General features: G+C 56.2%; 1 protein-coding gene across 1 annotated transcript; it reads left to right on the forward strand.

Annotated features, from left to right (window-relative positions):
* Positions 1-1,588: 1,588 nt before the first annotated feature.
* Positions 1,589-14,110, forward strand: ZNF469 (zinc finger protein 469). Its single transcript, XM_058034191.1, has one exon. The coding sequence runs from the start codon at positions 1,589-1,591 to the stop codon at positions 14,108-14,110; it is 12,522 nt and encodes a 4,173-aa protein (XP_057890174.1).
* Positions 14,111-18,621: the final 4,511 nt, after the last annotated feature.

The following is an 18,621-nucleotide window of genomic DNA, read 5'->3' on the forward strand; positions in this document are numbered from 1 at the left end:
CTTTCCCTGGCAAAAACAAAAAAAGGCTCCTTTATGTGGCTGAAAAGCCCGACTGTGATAATGTAGCGAGCGCTGGCCTTGGGTATTTTATCTTGGCAAGGAGCCTTTGCAAATTTAAACAGCAGCTCGCGGGCTCTGGAGCCGTGGCTGGCGCAGGCATAAGTGGGGCATTGTTTTCCCAGCAGAGCCCTTTGTGCCAAAGGGCCGCGTGTGAGCTTTGGCCGCGGAGCCGCGCGCTCGGCCCCGACCCCGGATCCGTTTCACTCTGCAGGGTGTGAAATTGGGGAGGAATTCAGGCCTGGGAGCTGGAACCAGAGAGGGGGGATGCAGCCACCCCTGTCTATCCCGAATATCCCAAATTAACACAGCGTTGGGGGTGCTGGGTGCTCAGATTCCAGGTGGGAATGGAGAGGTGAGGTCCTGGATAGATGCAGGGCGCTCCCTTTTTCCTTGGAAAATCTTCTGTGCTCAGGTCACTCCAGGGCAGGATGGGTGAAGCCAGTGGGGTTGGGATGTGTGGGAATTACACCCAGAAGCAGAGGAATAAACTGAATTTCCTGCTGCTCACGCCCTCCCAGCAGCGCCGTGCCCTGACCCACTGCAGCAGACGGTAAAGAAACATTTCCAGTGAGGGAGGAGAAAAAACCCCTCACTGTTTCCAGCAGACTTCTCTTTAGAAAACACACTCTTTAAAGCTAAACTTCACCCTTCTTTTTATTAAAACCTTCTTCATATAAAATCCTGGTGGCGCCTTTTAAAAGGCTGCGCTTGACTTGTGCTCCGCGTCCAACGCCCCGAGGTCTGGGTTGTAAAATCAGCTGGGAAATTCGGGACTCAGCTTTTCTGGTTTTGCCTCCATTATAACATCTAAAATTTCCAGGGCAATTCGCAGGGAGGCTGGTGAAGTCCTTTCTCCAAGGATTTCAGAGCAATGAGGGGCAGCTCCAGGGGGAAAGTGCAAAATCCTTTCCCTTCGCCTTCCCTCCAGCAGTGGGGACCTGGGGACACGGGAACATGAGGACACAGGCGCACAGGGACACGGGCACTCGGGGACATGGGGACAGAGAGCCCTTCCCAGGATGCCTCTCCCAGCCCATCCCGACAGCCCTTCCCACTAATCCGTAGGTGGAGCTCTTCTGTCATCTTTTTCTGCTTATGTCGCTAAGAACTAACCCAGAAATAGCTTTCCCGGGAGGAAAAAAAGTGCTTCCTCAGCAGCTTTTGCCAGAGGTGAACCGCTCTGAGCATCCTTTGAAGAGCCCGAAGCTGCAGGGCTTCACCCCAGCGGGAGGGTTGCCATGCCCCCTCCTCCAACCACAGCCCAAGAAAAGGGGCCAAAATCTCTCCTGACCCCTTCCCTGACTGACTCCCAGCCTTCCCCTCTTGTCTCCTGTTCACTGCAGGTCTGGAGGATGCGGCAGAGCCCTGGTGGCCCTCGGGACCCACCCGCAGCCCGGCCCCGGGGAGCTGCTGCCCCTCTGCCGGTGCCCATCAGAGGGGGACCATGCCCGTGACAGGGGCACAGCAGCTCGCAGCGGGACAGGAACGGGACAGCGGGGCTCTCTAGCCTTGTCCCCTCCTCGGTATCATGACTGGAGAGACCCAGCATGTTTACACCATCAGCGATACTGAGGCTGGCCCCAAGGAGCCCGACAAGGATTTTGGCTGTGAAGGCTGCGGGGACAAGGATGGCAGGGCGCTGGGCGGGGAGGGGACATCCCCCTTCCCCAAGGACAAGGAGCCCCACAGCCAGCGGGAAGCCGTGATCCGGCCGCAGCAAGCGGGGAAGATCGACTTCAAATCCCTGCAGTGCAAGCCCAAGTTCGGCAATGACAGCACCTGGGGAGAGGCCAAGGGCAGCCCGCTGTCCCCGCTGTCCCCGCCGGGGAAGGGCCGGGCCCGGGAGCGCGGCCGGCGCTCGGCCAAGGGCGAGCGGGGCCACCAGCAGCTCTACCGGCTCAGCATCGCCGGCGCCCGGCCCAGCCCCACCATCGGCATCGCCTACCCGCAGCAGAAGGTGACGCCCCCAAAGAAGCCGGAGGTGACCCCCACGGCCGGCAGCTACCGCTTCCATGTGCCCGGCATCGCCCAGCGCGACGCCGAGCTCCGGCCGGAGGAAATCGCCTTCGGCCGCTGCTTCCCTGACACCGCCAGCAGCCAGACCTCCGCCAGTTATACCTCACAGCCCGGCCCCAAGGGGCAGCCCCCCGCCGCCGGCGTCCCCCTCAAGAGCCCCGGCACCCATGGGCAGCTACATTATTTGGAGTTCCAGGCAAACCGGGCCGAGTCCTGGCCTTCCCCAGAGAAGAGCTTTGCCGGTGCTACCTACGGGATCTCGGTGCAGAAGCCCAGCTCCTTCTCCGAGGGTGGCAAAGTCGCTGTGCACGGCCTGGGGGCTTTGCCGTGCCAGTTCCCCTTCCAGCTGCTGCACGAGGCGGGCAAGGAGCAGTTCCACAGCAGCCAGGAGTACCTGGACGTGGGAATGGCCGCCACCGCCCAGCTGGCTCCCGCTGCCTTCGCCTTCCACTCGTCCCCCAGAGAGTGGCCGGAGGAGCCGCCGGGTGGGGGCTCCTACGAGAGCGTGTCCCCCGAGGGGAGGCTCTACGGGCTGCCCGCACCACCGCCGCCACCGCCACCCTTCCTGCACCCGCCGCCCCCTCCGGCCCTGCACCACGGCTCCTTGCCCTGCTGCAAGGGCAGGGCTGAGCATCCCGCCGAGCCCACTGGTGCTCTCCCGTCGTCTGGTGCTATCGACCAAAACCCAAGCACTTTCCAAGAAAACCAAGCTGTTTTTCCGTCTAGTTTACACTCGCCTGCCATGCCAAAGCCGGTGGGGAAGAGGCAAGCCTCGGCCAAGGACGGCGTCCCCAGCCCGCGGCTGCTGGCGCAGAGCAGCCCCCTGAGAAGGAGCGTGCCACCAAAGCCCCTGTCCCAAGTGCACTTTCAGAGCAAGGCCTATTGCAGCTCCCCCGCGGGAGCCGTGCCTTTCGAGACGAGCGTTCCCACTACGGCACCCACCCACCCCCGGCTTGTGCAAGCTTGGGAAGGTGCCACGAAGGCGTTTTCTCCCATGGACCAGAATTCAGCACCTTATTCAAACCCTGTTGGAAACCAGTTCTCATTCGAGTGCCAGTCTGGCCCCGAGCAGAGGCAGCACAGGCAGAAAAATGCCAGGCTGCCTTGGCAGCAGATGCACCTCCCTCCTGCAGTGCCCGGTGCCAACAGGCTGGAGCTGTCAAGACACATCAGCAGCCAGAAGCTCCCCTTCCCCCTGGGCACATCGGACTGGCAGGGCAGCGGGAAAGCCCAGAAAGGGCCCCCCATAAGCAATTCTCCAGGGTACCACAGCAAAAAGCTGTTATCAGGAGAGAGCCTGCAGAGGGGAGATCCCAGTGTGACGGGAGCTTTCTCCTTTGAGAATGGGAAGGAACCAGGATCTCCTGCCTGTGACTCGAGAAGCAAAGCCCTGTTCTACACTATGGCTCCAGCAGCTCCTCCTCCCTCAAGGAGTTCATCGGGCTCAGGGCTGGTCCTGCCACCATCAGCCTTGGCAGCTGCCTCCCCTTGTGAGTCCCCACTGCCGTCCCCTGTCCCCAATCCCACGTGTGGCAGCACCTGCTCATCGCTGTCCCCCATGTCCAGCAGCCCACTCAACTTCGAGGACAGCCAGATGTCCGGAGCGCTGACACCCTCGCCCTTCTTCCAGCACCCCTGCCACGCCAAGGATGCCAACAAAGCCTTCCACCCCTCCGAGGTGCTGAGTCCCAGCTCACTTCATTACCACCCCCCGGACTCTGTCAAGTCGTTCAGCTTCCCTCCGGATGCTCTGAAAGAGGACAGCCTCCTGAAATGTGCCCCGGGCAGCGCTTTCCACAAACCCAGCGGGGAGGTGGCCAAAGGATGCTCGGATGGACTGGATGGGGAGCAGCCTCCACCACCCTACTCCTCCCATCACCTGCTGGCCACCTCCCTGAGCAGTGCCAGCCTGGACCAGCTGGACGTGCTGCTGACCTGCAGACAGTGTGACCAGAACTACAGCAACCTGTCCTCCTTCCTGCAGCACCGCCAGTTCTGTGCCTCCCACCCCTCTGCCCAGGCAGAGCCTAGGGATACTCCCCGTGCAGCTGAGGGGCGCAAGGTGCTCCCACCAGAGCCTCCAAAAACCCCTGGCCTGGCGCTCTCTCCAGACCCCCAGGGGCATCTGTTAGCGTTAAACAAGAGTGATGATTTCTTGCTGGACGGGGAAGGCAAAAGCGAGGGCAAGGAGGATGCTCTGAAGGGCGGCCTCTTCCACGGCCTGGCCACCGGCTCCCTTCCGCTCAGCGCCTCCGACCTGGACATCGACGATGCCAAGCTGGACAGCCTGATCACCGAGGCCCTCAACGGCCTGGGGTACCAGTCTGATAACCCCGAGATCGACAGCAGCTTCATCGACGTCTTCGCTGATGAGGAGCTGCCGGGCGTGAAGGCGGCTGGCACGGCCCACAAGGCCAAGGAAGGGCAGGCCTCGGAGAGCAAATCCAAGCAGGCAGCAGAGGAGAAGGCAGCAGGAGAGGCCAAGGCTGGCTGTTTTTTTGAAGATGGGGAGCAGGTGAAGAGAGGGGCAGGAAAGCGGCACCGCCACAAAGGGAGGGTGGCACGGAGGGTGGCACCTCAGGAGCCGGATCCTGGGCCGGAGGGAGCAGAGAGGGCAGCCAGGCTGAGGGCAGGCAGGAAGAACAGCATCCCACCAGCCAGCACCCCCAGGAAACTCGGCCAAGACCCTGCCAAGAACGAGGTGGGGCCAGGCATGGCCTCCAAGAGCTCCAAGCCACCGCGGTTCTCCATGAAGGACGTGAGGAAGAGGAAGCCCCGAAGTGGGACGTGGAGCAAGGAGCTCATCCACAAGATCGTGCAGCAGAAGAACAAGCTCCACAAGCTGCAGGTGAAGAGCAGCAAGCAGGCCCAGGTGCCCCAGGCCACTGAGAGGCCGCTGACAGCCACCAAGGAGGGTGGGCTGAGGGAATATGACTACGTGTCTGACTCAGATGAGGAGGGGGCAGAGTGCAGCAAGCCCCGGGGCAGGAGGAAGTGTGGCACGAGATTCATGGGGAGGAGCAAGTACAGCTTCAGCAAGAAACGCCTGGGCAGGAGTGAGAGGGCCAGAGAGAAAGACCCAGCCTGGAGCTACAGCCGGAAAAGGGACGGTCAGAACAGGGAGGCACGGGAGGACGGGGATGTCCCGAGTCAGGAGGATGCTGAGAAAGAGGATTGTGCTGCCAGAGCCCGAAGGAGGAGCAGCCACTCACCTGCTGGCAGCAACCACAGCGTGCCCAGGGAGATGGGCACGAGCCCACCCTGCACTGGTGGGGCTGGTGACAAGGGTGGCACACAGAGGAGGAGGCGCTCGGGCGGCCCAGCCCATGTGCCAAGGACTCCCCTCAGCCCTCCCCAGCACAGCAGCCCAAAGATGAGCCAGGAGAGCAAAGAGGACATTCCCAGGGGGAGCAGGAAGTTTGGCTCAGCCAGACCTTTGCTGGCAGGCTCCAGGACACGGCCGAGTACTGAACCAGATGTTGCTGCCATGGACTGTGCAAAGGAGGAGCCATCACTGCAGCCCCAGGAAAGGCAAATGCCCAGCACGGCCACCCCAGGCAGGAGCCCTGCCAGCTTCTCCTCTAAGGAGGGGCTGGAAGAGCCCAGAGGAGCAGCAAAGCTCCCGGGTGAGGCAGGAGAGCCCACCCTGCAGGCTCAGGGCTCTCCTGAGCTCACCGTGGACCACCAGAGGCAGCAGTTTGCCCCTTTCCCAAGCGAAGGGCTGAAGTACCACGCAGAGGAGGTGATTGCTGCACCTCACAGCAGTAACAAATCGAGTCCTGGCCGTGGGAGTGCCACCTGCTCGGAAGCAGGAATCAAATTCACAAAGGGACAGGGGCTCTGTGACACTCAGAAGGATTATCCCAATCCCACAGCAGCTCCCAGCTACGGGGGGGATGCAGTGGGAATGATGCTCGCTGCCAAGACACCTGACCCCTATGCCAGCAGTGACAACACATTTTTTGATCCCAAAGGCCTTCCCGGTCACTACGAGGACAACCTCTTCCCAAAGCCCCCAGCCCTGGGCTCCTCCCACATGGATGACATGTACCTGTGCCGGGATGACATCAGCGCCAGCTCCTTTGAGCAGAAGCACTCCAGCATCTCCCCTTTCGCCATGGAGATGCCGCAGGGCAAAGTGTCCTCCCCTCTCGGCTTTGACTCCTCGTCGATATTTGGCGAGCTGCCCGTCTCCGAGTTTGATCCCTACGAGGGCAAGGACGGATATGTGACACCCTTCCCCTGTGCCCCCCGCAAGCCGCTGCCCTTCGAGCAGCCCTACCCGCCCTTCCTGCCCGAGAAGGACTGGTCCCTCATGGAGGACGTGGCTCCCATGCTGCCAGAAGACATGGCTCAGTTCCACAGCCTCTCTGTGGAGAAGCCACCGGCCAAGAAGTTCCCCGAGGAGCAGGAAGGAGCTGTGCCCAGCAGCCAGCTCTCCCTGCCGCTGCCAGACAGGATCACGGATTACAGCGTGGCTTTCATGAGCAACATTTCGGATGACGAGCTGGAGATCAAGCGCTTGGTCACGGAGCTGGAAAGCCAACTGCAGAGCAGCAAGCTGGACTCTGAGGTGGCCGTCACCCTCCAGAAACCCGAGCCAAACGTGGCTGCCCACCTGCGAGAACAGGGCGCCGAGCGGTTCCCGGTGCTGCCGGCAGAGCCAGAGGCAGGCCAGGAGAAAGGGCTGGTTTTGGCAGGTGAGCTGGGCAGATCGAGCCTCTGCACTGAGGAGAGGCTGGCAGGGGACAAGCCAGATGTGGTGGCTGCCCGTGAGGACTACGAGAGACCCAGGGAGCCCTGGGCGTGCCCGCTGGAGCTGGGCTCGCTGGAAACCCGGATGGGCATCCCAGCCCCGCTGGCCACGAACCATTTCTGCTCCAAAGACAGCAGTGAGCAGCTCCAGGGAGCTGAGGCCACTGAGGAAAGAGACCTCAGGAAGATGGAAAATGGGGCTTCTTCCAAAAGTCTACCTGGCTCAAGCACAACTGACCAAACAGAGGCTCCCATCTACACCAGCCCTGTGACAAAAAGTCCTTCTGTTGTCACCAACTCCATGTTCCCCGAGACCATGGGTGCAGCAGAAGTAACCAAAGACCCCCTGCCATGCCAGTGCAGTGCTGAGAGCTTCCCTGTGCCAGGGAAAGCAGACACTGATCCTGCAGAGATGGAGAAGTTTGATGCCCATCTTCCAAACCCTAAACCCCAGTTTGGCTTTCAGCAGGGTCCCACCCCAGCCTTGGATCTCGCCTTTTCACCTCATGTCAAAGAGGTCCCAGATACAGAGGAAAACCCCTTGAGCAGGACTGAGCCTCCCAAAACAGTGAAAAATGCTGTGGATCTCAAAGGGGGTGGAGATGGGCCTGGGCTGGTGGAGGAGACGGAGGAGAGGAAGAGTCCCAACACCTATCAAAGCCCTGCACCCAGTGACAAAGCCTTCAAGCCCAAAGTGCTATTGCTTGAGATGCTGAGTGCACCCAAGGAGACCGAGCACCCTTCCCAGGAGATGATGGGGGCATCCCAGGAGGCGTCTGCCAACCCTCTGCAGCAGCTCCAGCTCTTTGTTGCCCGGACGGTGAAGAACAACGAGGAGGAGCTGTTGATGCCCTGCTTCCCCGGGCTGCTGGCTCCCTGTGCCACCACCCACGTCCAGACAGAGCACCAGGAGCAGAGCAGTGCTGCCTTGGAAGGAGAAAATCAGACCCAAGGGGAAGGGGATCTCCCCAGTGGAAGCAGCACTGGAAATATCGCTGCCCCAGGGACAGAGGTGCTTTCTCCCAGTGGATGTGAGCAGCTGGAGCTGTTGGATGCAGAGGGCTCTCACCATGCAAAACAACCCACGTCGGCAAAGCCAGAGGTGCACAATAATGTAACAGAGCTGCAGCACTTAGCAAATGAAGCCCCAGAGCCGAGGGACATTAATATCCCTGCAGATGGTGTTTCCCAGGAGCACGATGACCTCTCACCAGCCAGCAGCACCGCCGTGACCTCGCTGCCAGGGCAGGGGAGGAAAGATGATCGGCTCAGGGAAGAGCAGGAGGGAGATAACAACACAGCGACCTTGGCATTTAGGAAACATGAGCAATCCCACCCCAGCCGTGGTTTGCTCGAGGAAGAAACGCTGGGCAGAGAGGAGGGAGAGAGGCTGGAAAGGAGTTGGGTGGGGAAGGGGGCACAGCACCAGGGCAGTGCCCCCGCCAGTCCTGTCAGCCCCTTTGGTCCCTCTGAGGGGGATCTCCACCAGGATCGCAGCTTGGGGATGGAGATAAAAGCCAGCATGGTCAGTGCAGATGATCCCAGAGAAGGGAATGGCAAGTTGTCCCTCAATGGCTGTGATTACACAGGGGAGTCTCCAGCCAGCCTGCTCTCACCAGCCAAATATTCCAACCTCAAATGCTGGCAGAGAAGTGGGACTGAGGGAGAAGAGGTCCCCAGTTTAGGCACTCAGCTCTCAGATGAGAAGAAATACAGCTCCTCCCTGCCTGCAGCACCAAGTTCATCCATCACAAAGAGTTGTCCTCCCGAGGCCAGCAGCCATCACATCCATCACACCGTGAGCCCAGCAGAGCAAGGGACATGGGAAGGGGCACCTGCCTTCCCTCCCTCGCCGCATCCCTGCAGGGCTGTGCCAACAGAAGCGGCTGAGGAACATTCTCATCACCTCCCTGATGGTGTTTTGGGTAGCCGTGAATCACCTGGAAGACAGGGGACAGTGAGACCCTGCACTCTGCTGCATGGGGATGGTCTGGTGGGCTCTGCCTTGGAGATGGGTGGTCCCCAGGAGCCGCCTGGGAAGGACTGTTCTCTTCCCTGCTCGCCGCCTTTCCACCAAAAGGGTGTTGGGAGAGAGATCCCCGAAAACACCAGTGCTGTGCTGCCAAATGTTAAAGAAAACCAAGAGTGTGCCATCACAGACACAGTCATTAACTCCACCCCTCCAGAAACCCAGGATTACCCAACCCAGCCCACAGAGGATCTTCTGCCCGTGGAAGAAAGGGAGGTCAGCCTGAACCAAGAGAACAAGCTTGAGAACTGCTCCCATGTCAGGGATAAGCATCCAAGTGAACCAGAGGTTTTGTGCAATGGTTTTGCTGTTCAAGACATGTCAGCTGCCATCAGCAGATGTCTTACAAGGGTTGGAGATCTTGGTCCTGCTGAATTAAATGGCCACGAGTTTCCAGGGGCAGCAGAGGTGAGACTTGGTCTTTCCAAAACCACAGAGAGTGAAGGAAAGAGTTTAAAAGGGGAGAACTCCAAAAGCCATGGGGTTGAAGAAGCTGGGGGTTGTGTGTTGAACAGCGTGGGCCAAGGAGAGGACTACACACCCAGCAATACTCCAGACCCATCCCAAAATGACCTGCACAAAGGAAGGAAGCCCAATGGACTCCCGGTGACCTGTGACATTTGTTCAGCCACTTTCCGCTCCAAGCCCGGCCTCACCAGGCACAAAGCTGTCAAGCACCAGGTGAAGAATGGTGGTTTGCCACAGCCCAGCAAGGCTCCCAGGTCCTCTCTGATTTCTGCTCACAAGACATCAAAAGCAGCCCAAAAGGTGCCCAGGAGGAGCCTGAAAGCATCAGTCAAAGACAGAACTTGCAGCTCACAGGCACTGACCTCCACCGTTGAACGCATCCCCAAGAAAATACTCCCAGACCTGGAGAAAGAGCCCAGCACGCAGATGCAGGAGGTGGTGAGCAGGGTGCTCAGCGACCTCAGTGTGATCTCCTTGGAGATGTCCCAGGAGCTGCACCACACTCGTGTCCTGCAGAGGGAGGTGAAGGCAAAGGGACCGCGCCTGAAGGCAAGGGGATCGGGAGAGGCAGCGACTGGGAAGGATTCAGGATGGCAGACCAGGAAAGGAGAAAAGGGCAGAAGGAGCCAAAGCAAAGATCTCGGTGAGGAGAACAGCAGTTCTGAGAAGCAGCTCAACAGGAAAGTGAGGCGAAGGAAAGCGAAGGTGTTTCCCAGCAGGAATCGTCCCTGTGAGCTGGAGGAGAGCACAGGTCCTGCTGCCCTCAGCTCCAGCCTGCCCCAGATCATGGAGGGCTTGCAGGAGCCAGAGGGTTGCATCTCCACAGAGGAGCAAAACAGGACCAGCACAGCCCAGCGCTCCCAAAAAGCCAAAGAGTCCTCTGGTGCAGCCGAGCTTGAGGAAGACCTGGGCAGCAGGATGGGGTCTCTGAAGGAGATGGTCAGCAAGGAGACAGCCACCGGCACAGTCACCTGTCCTGGGCAGGTGGAAGATCCAGATGCAGTGGAAGACACGCAGGCTTGCAAAAAATGGATCAGCGGGTTTGTGAAGCAAGTGGCAAAGGGATGGGGCAAGGTGGGCACAGAGCAGCATCGTGGTGCTGATGGCACAGAGGACATGGATGCTGGGACTGGGGACAGTCCTGTGGCAGGCAGTGACACCAGGGACTGGAGTGGTGCCCTGCAGGGTCCCGTAGCTCCTGCTGAAGTGGCTTTGCTGCTGGAGAACCACGATTTGGGAACCACCCAGGATGTTCCTGGGCATGGTGCTCTGCAGAGCTCGCCGAGGACCAGTCCTCCTCCTGCAGAGCCAAAGCGGTGGGTGAAGGCAGGTGTGCCACCAGGCAGGGAGCACTGCGGGGACAGCACGGCCTCCTCAGATCTCCAGGGCTTTTTTGACGATGATTCCACCTTCTCCCAGCTGTTCCCCAGGGATGAGCAGCTCGTCCGGAGGAAGTGCACGCGGGTGTACGGGAAGCGCAGCAAGAAACCCAAACCTGTCCCCGAGGTCAGCCTGCAGCCAGCGGGGGCCATCGACTTCTTCACCATCCGCCTGGCCTCTGACCTCAGCGACACCAGCTCCTTCTGTGTCACCAGGGAGGACCCTGGTGAGTATGAGACCATCTCCGTTGACGATGCCCTGATGCTGAACATGTGTCATGGCAGCAAGGCAAAGAGCGGAGATGCTGCTCCAGATGGATCTAAAAGCACCGAGATGAGATTGGACCAAGAGGTGACCGACCAAGGGAAGGAGGACATTGACCTGGAGGACAACATGCTGACCTTCTTGTGCCAAAACAGCCACATGGACAGCGTCCCCAGCTTGAACATCTGGGGCAGTCTGGAGAAGGAGGGGGAAAGCCTCTCTGCCGAGGACATGTTTGAGCCTCTGATGGAACTTGAGGATGAGCATTCGCTCCAGGAAGTGAACTCTGAGCCCCCTGACCTGGCAGAGGAATCCTACAATGCCAAAGATAACGGGGATTCAGACTCCCCTGAATTTCACACCATTGACATCGAGATGCTGAATGCAAAGCTGAAAATGAGAGACATGTGCTTCTTCAGCCCTTGCGAGGATCTTCCTGGCCATGACGAGGACAGCGCTGTGAGTTTGAAACCAAAGTCGGGCAAGCACAGGAGCAAGCTGGAAGATGGCAAACTGGGGAAAAACCGCGGGGACATCACCATCAAAACCAAAGACAAGCAGTACAAATGCAAAGTCTGCTTCCAGTGGTTCCTGACGCTGGGGGAGCTGGACTTCCACAAGCTCTCCCACAACCCTTCCCCTCCTCCCACCTGCTACATGTGCGTCCAGCGCAAATTCAGCTCCCGGGAGCAGCTGCGGGACCACCTGAAGGAGAAGCACGCCAGGAACAAGGCCGGGCTGTGGGCGTGCGGGATGTGCCTGAAGGAGATCTCCGACGTCTGGATGTACAACGAGCACCTGCGCGAGCACGCCACGCAGTTCGCGCGCAAGGGGCAGGCGCAGAAATCGGTGATGGGCCTGCCCGGCTGCTTTGGGGAGGACAATGCTGCTGTCACACACTTCCTCAACACCATCATGTGCCGCAAACCCTCCAGGTCCTCCCAGCACGGCGACTCCAGCAGCCGGCAGGGGGTCAGCAGAGAGAGCAAGAGCCCCAAGGAGGTGCCCCTTGAGCAGGAGAAGGTGATGAAAGAGCCCATGGAAAGCAGTGTCAAAGTGAAGCCACCTGCACCCAGCTCGTCCAAAGCATCCTCCAGCCCATCTCCAGAGCACGCAGCAAAAGGTGAAAGCACCCCAAAATCTGTCCCCATGCACCCAGACTGCAAGGACCCCTCCCGGGACTGCCACCACTGTGGCAAACAGTTCCCCAAACCCTTCAAGCTCCAGCGGCACCTGGTCGTGCACAGCTTGCAGAAGATTTACCTGTGCCACAAGTGCCCCATGTTCTATCAGGAGACCAAAGAGCTCCGGAGCCACCTGAGCCAGGAGCACGGCGTGGTGGAGGAGCAGGAGATCAAGCACACCACCCTGTACGCCTGCGAGCTCTGCGCCGACGTCATGCACGTCATCAAGAAGTCCTTCATCTGCAGCATGTGCAACTACACCTTCTCCAAGAAGGAGCAGTACGACCGGCACATGGAGAAGCACCTGGCAGGCGGCAGCAAGACTTTCAAATTCCGAGGGGTTATGAGGCCTGGTGCTGCCTGCAGGGAGGGCAGGGAGAAGGTGAAGGAGGACGGATCTGTCCGGGAGGGAATGCCACCGAGCAAGAAGCGGAAGGTGGCTCACCATGGCAGCTCAGTCCCACACAGGTCACCAGTCCACCTGGACCCCACGAGTGACCTTCAGCTGGTAGAAGCTGGAAGCCCCAGCCTACAGGTTCCCACTGAGTCCTTCCCAACAGCACCTGGTGGCCTGGGAGCACCCCAGCCCTCCATGAAGGCAGAAGTCATGGTGGGTGACTTCTCGGAGCTCCTGGCAGAGATGGAGAAGTCTCCATTTGACCCTTTGCCACCACCACCCTGCCTGTCCCCATCTCTGCCACCAGCTGCTGCTGGCAGCCCTGAGCTCAGCCACATCCCTGGCCTGTCCATCGAGGAGCTGGAGAAAGGAGCCTTTGATGGGAAACCACTTCCTTTCTTGGACTCGCCTGAGTTTCCCATGGACCTTGCTGGCTTGGCTTGTCACCAGGCCACCAACCAAAAACTGTCCCCTCCCCTCCTGACCCAGAAACGTGGCGGTGCTGATGCCCATAAAACAACAAGCACAGGCAACAAAGATGAATTCAGGGCCTGTGTCCTGGAAAATCCCAGCACAGACACCAACGGTGTGGAAGGGATCCCTTTTCTCCAGCTTGCCAAGAAGGTCTCAGAGCTTCCTTCTCCTAAGGCAGAGTCTCCACAAGCCCCAGACACCCACAAATGGGGCAGCCCCAATGATGCCTCTGCCTGGGAAGGTGCAGCTAAGCCAGCATCTCCAGAAGGTGCCCACCAGCCCCTGCCCCCAAAGGACAAGTCAGCATCACTCCCAGTCAACAGAGCTTCCAAAGATGCAGTGCCACCAAAGAAAACCGTGAGCAGTGAGGCTGCTCCTGGTGTGGGCAGCCCCGAGGAGGCTCAGCAGCCCATCTCAGGGAAGGAGAAATCCATGCCTGAGGCTAAGGACAATAATGCTAACACCAAGGACCAAAGTGGCAACCCAGGCAAATCCAGCAGCCACCAGCCCAGAGATGAGGTGGCCAGCAACACCACGAGACACAGCAAGCTTCACCCCAAGAGGAGGAAAGAACACAAGTCCCTGAGCCACCGGGGCAGCTCCGGCTCCCGGGAGAACATGGAAGGAGACGGGAAGAAGAAGAAAGCCCGGCCACCATGCCCGGGCAGGAGCGAGAGCACCGCAGAGCTCAAACGTGGCAGCTGGAGCAGCGCCGAGGCTCCCACCCCGTCCCCTCCTGGCAGGAGGGACACGCACTGCAGCAAGCTGGCACCCAAGCCCAGAACGGGCCCCCAGCTGAAGAAGATGGTGCTGGACCCTTACAACCAGAAGAAAGGGGAGCTCCGCCACGCCAACGGGGACGTGAGGCGCAGGAAAGCCATCCTGGGCAAGAGCCTGCACCAGGTGCTGGCCAAGGGGCCGGCGCCGTCCCCGCGGGGCTCATGGCACGGCCACCACGGGGCCAAGGCAGCCGGCCCGGCCAGCTACCGCAGCGCCGAGTCCCAGAACAACCTGCTCAGCCAACTCTTTGGGCAGAAATTAACCAGCTTTAAAATTCCTCTAAGGAGAGATACTTCAGAATAATTTATGGAAGTGACTTATGGTGATCCTCAGCTGCTTTCATGGGGTTTGCAAGGGAAAAAAATTATCAAAGCATTAAATTCGTTTGTGTAGCATGATTTCTCTGTCTAGCTTAAATGAACTTGCACTGCAGCCTCTGTGAAATAGTTTGCTTTGTGTCTACTAATCTACTTTAATTCACCTGATTTATCATGCAAATGCTAGAACTTTGATGTTGCTGATGATTTTCATGAACTGAAATTGTAATCGCTTTGGGCAGACTGAATCGTCGAGAGCAATTGCTTTATTGCAGAAGTGCTGAGGTTATAAGGATACTTGCAAATCTCAGACCCTTTTGAGTCTGTGTCTGTGTTATCTTTGTACAAAGTACTTGAAGAGATGAACTTCATTCCGTAGACGTCTTATTCATAAGGTGCAGTACACTGTAGAAAGCGAATTTTTTTTTTTTTTTTTTTTGTGGAAGATTTTGCACAAATAATCCCGTACAATTCATTTAATTGGGAGCTGGCCTGAGCGATGATACAATTAAAAAATTAAATTAAGACCCAAGTGTCCTATATTTTGACAGCCATCCCTAAGAATTTTGTTTCTACATCGTCAAGAGAAGGACGACCCAGCTCTGGGGTTCTGGGGCTGTCGGAGCCCTCCAGAGGATGCTGCCACTCTTTGACCACTGTAGACGATGGGACTGGAGGAGAAGCGTCCCCGCGAGCAAACTGCACCTTGACACTTGTGACAAACTCTGATTTTTTAGGGTTTCTTGGGGTTTTTGTGTGCGTGTGTGAGCGTGTGTGTGTTTTTTCTTTTTGTTTGTGGGGGGGGTTGTTTTGTGCAACGAGAAAACTGTGCCAATTTACCGCAGCAAAAACCGGTACTGTCCGAGTGCCCTCAACGGTATCACTTCTAAACTCTCTTACTGTATTGACGTAGTGGCTCTATAGGTATCCGCTTGTACTATGCAGTTACTGGTGCTATTCTTCATTTGTAATGTGAATACAGACTTCCTTGATTGAAAAAAAAAATGGGGAATTGGTAGGGAGAAGTGATTATCTGTCAAAAAAAAATGGAGCAGGAAAAGAGAATTAAAAAAAAAAAAAAGGCCAATTCAAAGGGGAAAACATTCAGCCTTAGGGAGAAAAATTAACTTTGGGGGAAAATCCAACTGGGGGGAAGAAATACAACTTAGGGGGAAAAATACAATTTTAGGGAAAAAACACAACTTTAGGGAAAAAGCTCCTCTATGCTGGTACTCCATAGTGTCAAAAATGTTACGTCACATTAAACGAGCGCGTTCTACAACCAAACTTTTGGATCCAGAAAGAAATCTCAGGTGCAAATGAGGACATGGAAAGATTTTATTGAAATACTCCCAAGTCAAGGAGGTGAAGTAATGCACTGATGTGATATGAACAGTCAGAGTACTTTGCGTCTGTCCTGCAATGATTTTTTTTGTTTTGTTTTAGAGTTAAAAGGAAAAAAAAAAAAGAGGCTTTATTCTGTTAATATGTATCTTTACAATTCTTTGTATTGTATAAAAAACTATTGTAGGTAATTTACCTTGGGTGCAATGTGTTCTGTCAAAAGTTTTTATTTTGATATTTTGTCCAGAGAAGCAGAGAGAGAGCAGGAAACGCCGTTTTATGATGTTGTCCGTGTGCTTTTAAAGTGCCTCTTTAATATTGTTAAATAAAGTATGAGATAAAAATATGGGGTGGTACTGTAAAGTCATCCATGATTAATCTTTTCAAATATATTCCAATATTTTCACAGAAATTCCATGTCTGCGTGATGTTTGTGGGATGTTTGAGGCGTCCTCTGTAAAGGGGCTGAGAAGGTCCTTGATGCCACTGCTGTCACCTCAATGGTTTGCAAAGTGGTGGAGCTTCTCAACAGTGAAGATGCTCCTGCAGCTCCTCTTCCTCACAGATCTTGTCCAAGTGCTGCTCATGGCAGGAGAGTCTTGCCCTTGAGGGGAAAAATCCAAGGTGATGGTGGTGGTGGCTGGTTTGGTATTCCTCAACTGGTGGTGGTGATGGCGCAGTTAGGTCATCATGGATTGGCCATTGTCACAGCCCAATTTGGTCATTACCAACTGGCAGTGGCAACAGCCTGATCTATCATCATCAGGTGGTGATGGTGGTGGTCCAGTCTGGTCATCATCACTTTGTGATGGTGATGGGGTTACCTAGTTTGGTCATCACCAACTGTTCATGGCCCAGGTTGGTCATCAATTTGTGGTGAAGGTGGTAACAGTGATGGTGATGGAGATGGTGATGGTGATGATAATGGCCCAGTTTAATCATTCCCCATTTTTGATGGTGATGATGATAATGATGGCGTTGATGGTGACGGCCCAGTTTGCTCATCTCATATTTATGGTGGTGTGGTGGTGATGATGAGGATGGTGATGGTGACGGCCCAATTGGCTCATCCCCAGTTGTTCGTGGTGATGACAATGATGGTGACAGTGCTGGTGACAGCCCGGTTTGCTCATCCCAAATTCATTATGCTGCTGATGATGATGGTGCTGATGACGTCCCACTTTGCTCATCCCCAGTTGTGATGGTGATGATGACAAAGATGACAGTTTTGGCCATGGTGATGATGGCAACAGCCCAGTTTGCTTATTCCCAATTGATGATGATGATGATGATGGTGAGGGGCCATTTTCTTCATCCCCATTTGATGGTGATGGTGTTGGTGATGATGATGATGATGGTGAGGGCCCACTTTGCTCATCCCTTTTTGATGATGATAGTGATAATGACGGTGTTGGTGATGGCGATGATGATGATGATGCTGCTGCTGGTGATGACAATGGTGATCGATGATGATGATGATGGTGGTGAGGGCTCATTTTGCCCATCCCCATTTTATGATAACGATGATGGTGATGACAATGGTGATTGATTATGATGATGATCATGATGATGATGATGATGATGATGATGATGATGATGATGATGATGATGATGGTGGTGGTGAGGGCTCATTTTGCCCATCCCCATTTTATGATAATGATGATGGTGATGACGATGGTGATTGATTATGATGATGATGACGGTGCTGCTGAAGGCCCAGTTCTCTCATCCCCGCTTTGTCCTCGAGCTGACCTCTGCGGCCCCGCCGGGCTGGGCTGGGAGCCCCCACAGAGGCGGTGTATTCCACCCATCCATCCTTTAATTCCTGTATCCCATCCTTTAATTACCGCCGCAATCGCAACACGGAGCCGCTGTCAGTGAGAGATAGCTCGGCACCGCCGGCTGGGATCCTCGCCACTCGGGGCTTGTAACTAAAACTGCAGGATTAATTTGATTAATTGATAGAATTATTTTCCAAACTACTCTTTTGTTTATGGAGGCTTAAAATGCTTGCCGCCTGCACCCTCCTGGTGTGTTGCAGAGTGGAGATAAAGTGGCTGAAAATAATTAGTATGGCTTAATTTAGGGAAAAAAATAACCTCAAAAGAATTTTGCAGAAAATTTAAGGCGGCACATTTTACTTTGTTTTGGCAGGAAATATTATGGAGCTGGAAATGGGACTTTTATGTTTTCCCTGTGCTATATTTCACCAGGGCAGCAAACCTGCAGGGCGGAGGAGGAGATTTTCATGCCTGGTTGTTACCAGAGCTCTCCCACACCTCCAGATTCATCACCTGGGCACCTGGAAATGAGTCTGCTGGGAGCCAGGGGAATGCTGCAGGGATGGGACCCATCCCCAGGGCCCTGGATGGGTGCAGGGACCCCTTCCCAAAGCTGCACCCATTTTCTGGAAGCCCAAGACATGAGTGATGCCCACCTCTGTCTCGGGAATGCCACTCCCCAGGGAGATGTTGGCATCATCCCCCCATCTCTGGGGGCTGAATTATTTAATTTATCCTTTCCCCTCTAAATGTGAGTAGGTTTTTTCCCCCCTGTTCTCCCCCACACCCATCAGCTCCTCTGAGCTGCCCAAAGCCCCCGGGTTTGCTGAGTCCTGCATTATCCAGCAGCGTTTGTCCCTCAGGAGATTGCAGGCCCCTGTCACCGTAATTCCAGCGAGGATGCAAAGCCAGGCAGCTTCTCCCTGTGGGGATTAACTCCCTGCTCAGCAGGGGACAGCAGCACAGGGGGGCTCCCCTGGACCCAGCACATCTGGGGGTCCCAGCCCTGCAGCCCCAGGATATGGGGCCAGTCTGCACCCACATGGGGTGGGACAGATCCAGGGGCTGCAGGGTGGGTCTGATGGGAGCAGCCTGGCATTGATGGAGCCCCTCAGGGGGGATTTCTTGGCTTCTTGCCACCACCCTAAATTTCCCTCAAGCTGTTTGCTCTCAAAGCCCCCCCAAATCTTTTCTCAGCCCCACAGCCAAGTTTCTGAGCCAGAGGTGCTTTAAGCCTCTCCATAAAGCCTGGAGGATAACAGGATCCACCATGGTTGTCACGCTGCAAGCAGGGGCTGAAGATTTAGGAATTTTTTTTTTTTTTTTTTGCTTTTGAGTCAAATCTGGCCGTTCCTTGCACAGCAGGAATTTA

Source organism: Melospiza georgiana, chromosome 14 (assembly GCF_028018845.1).
Source record: "Melospiza georgiana isolate bMelGeo1 chromosome 14, bMelGeo1.pri, whole genome shotgun sequence".
NCBI lineage: Eukaryota > Metazoa > Chordata > Aves > Passeriformes > Passerellidae > Melospiza > Melospiza georgiana.

Excerpts from the sequence above, each read along its gene's own strand:
- ZNF469 (XM_058034191.1), top strand. The coding sequence starts at position 1,589 with ATGACTGGAGAGACCCAGCATGTTTACACCATCAGCGATACTGAGGCT.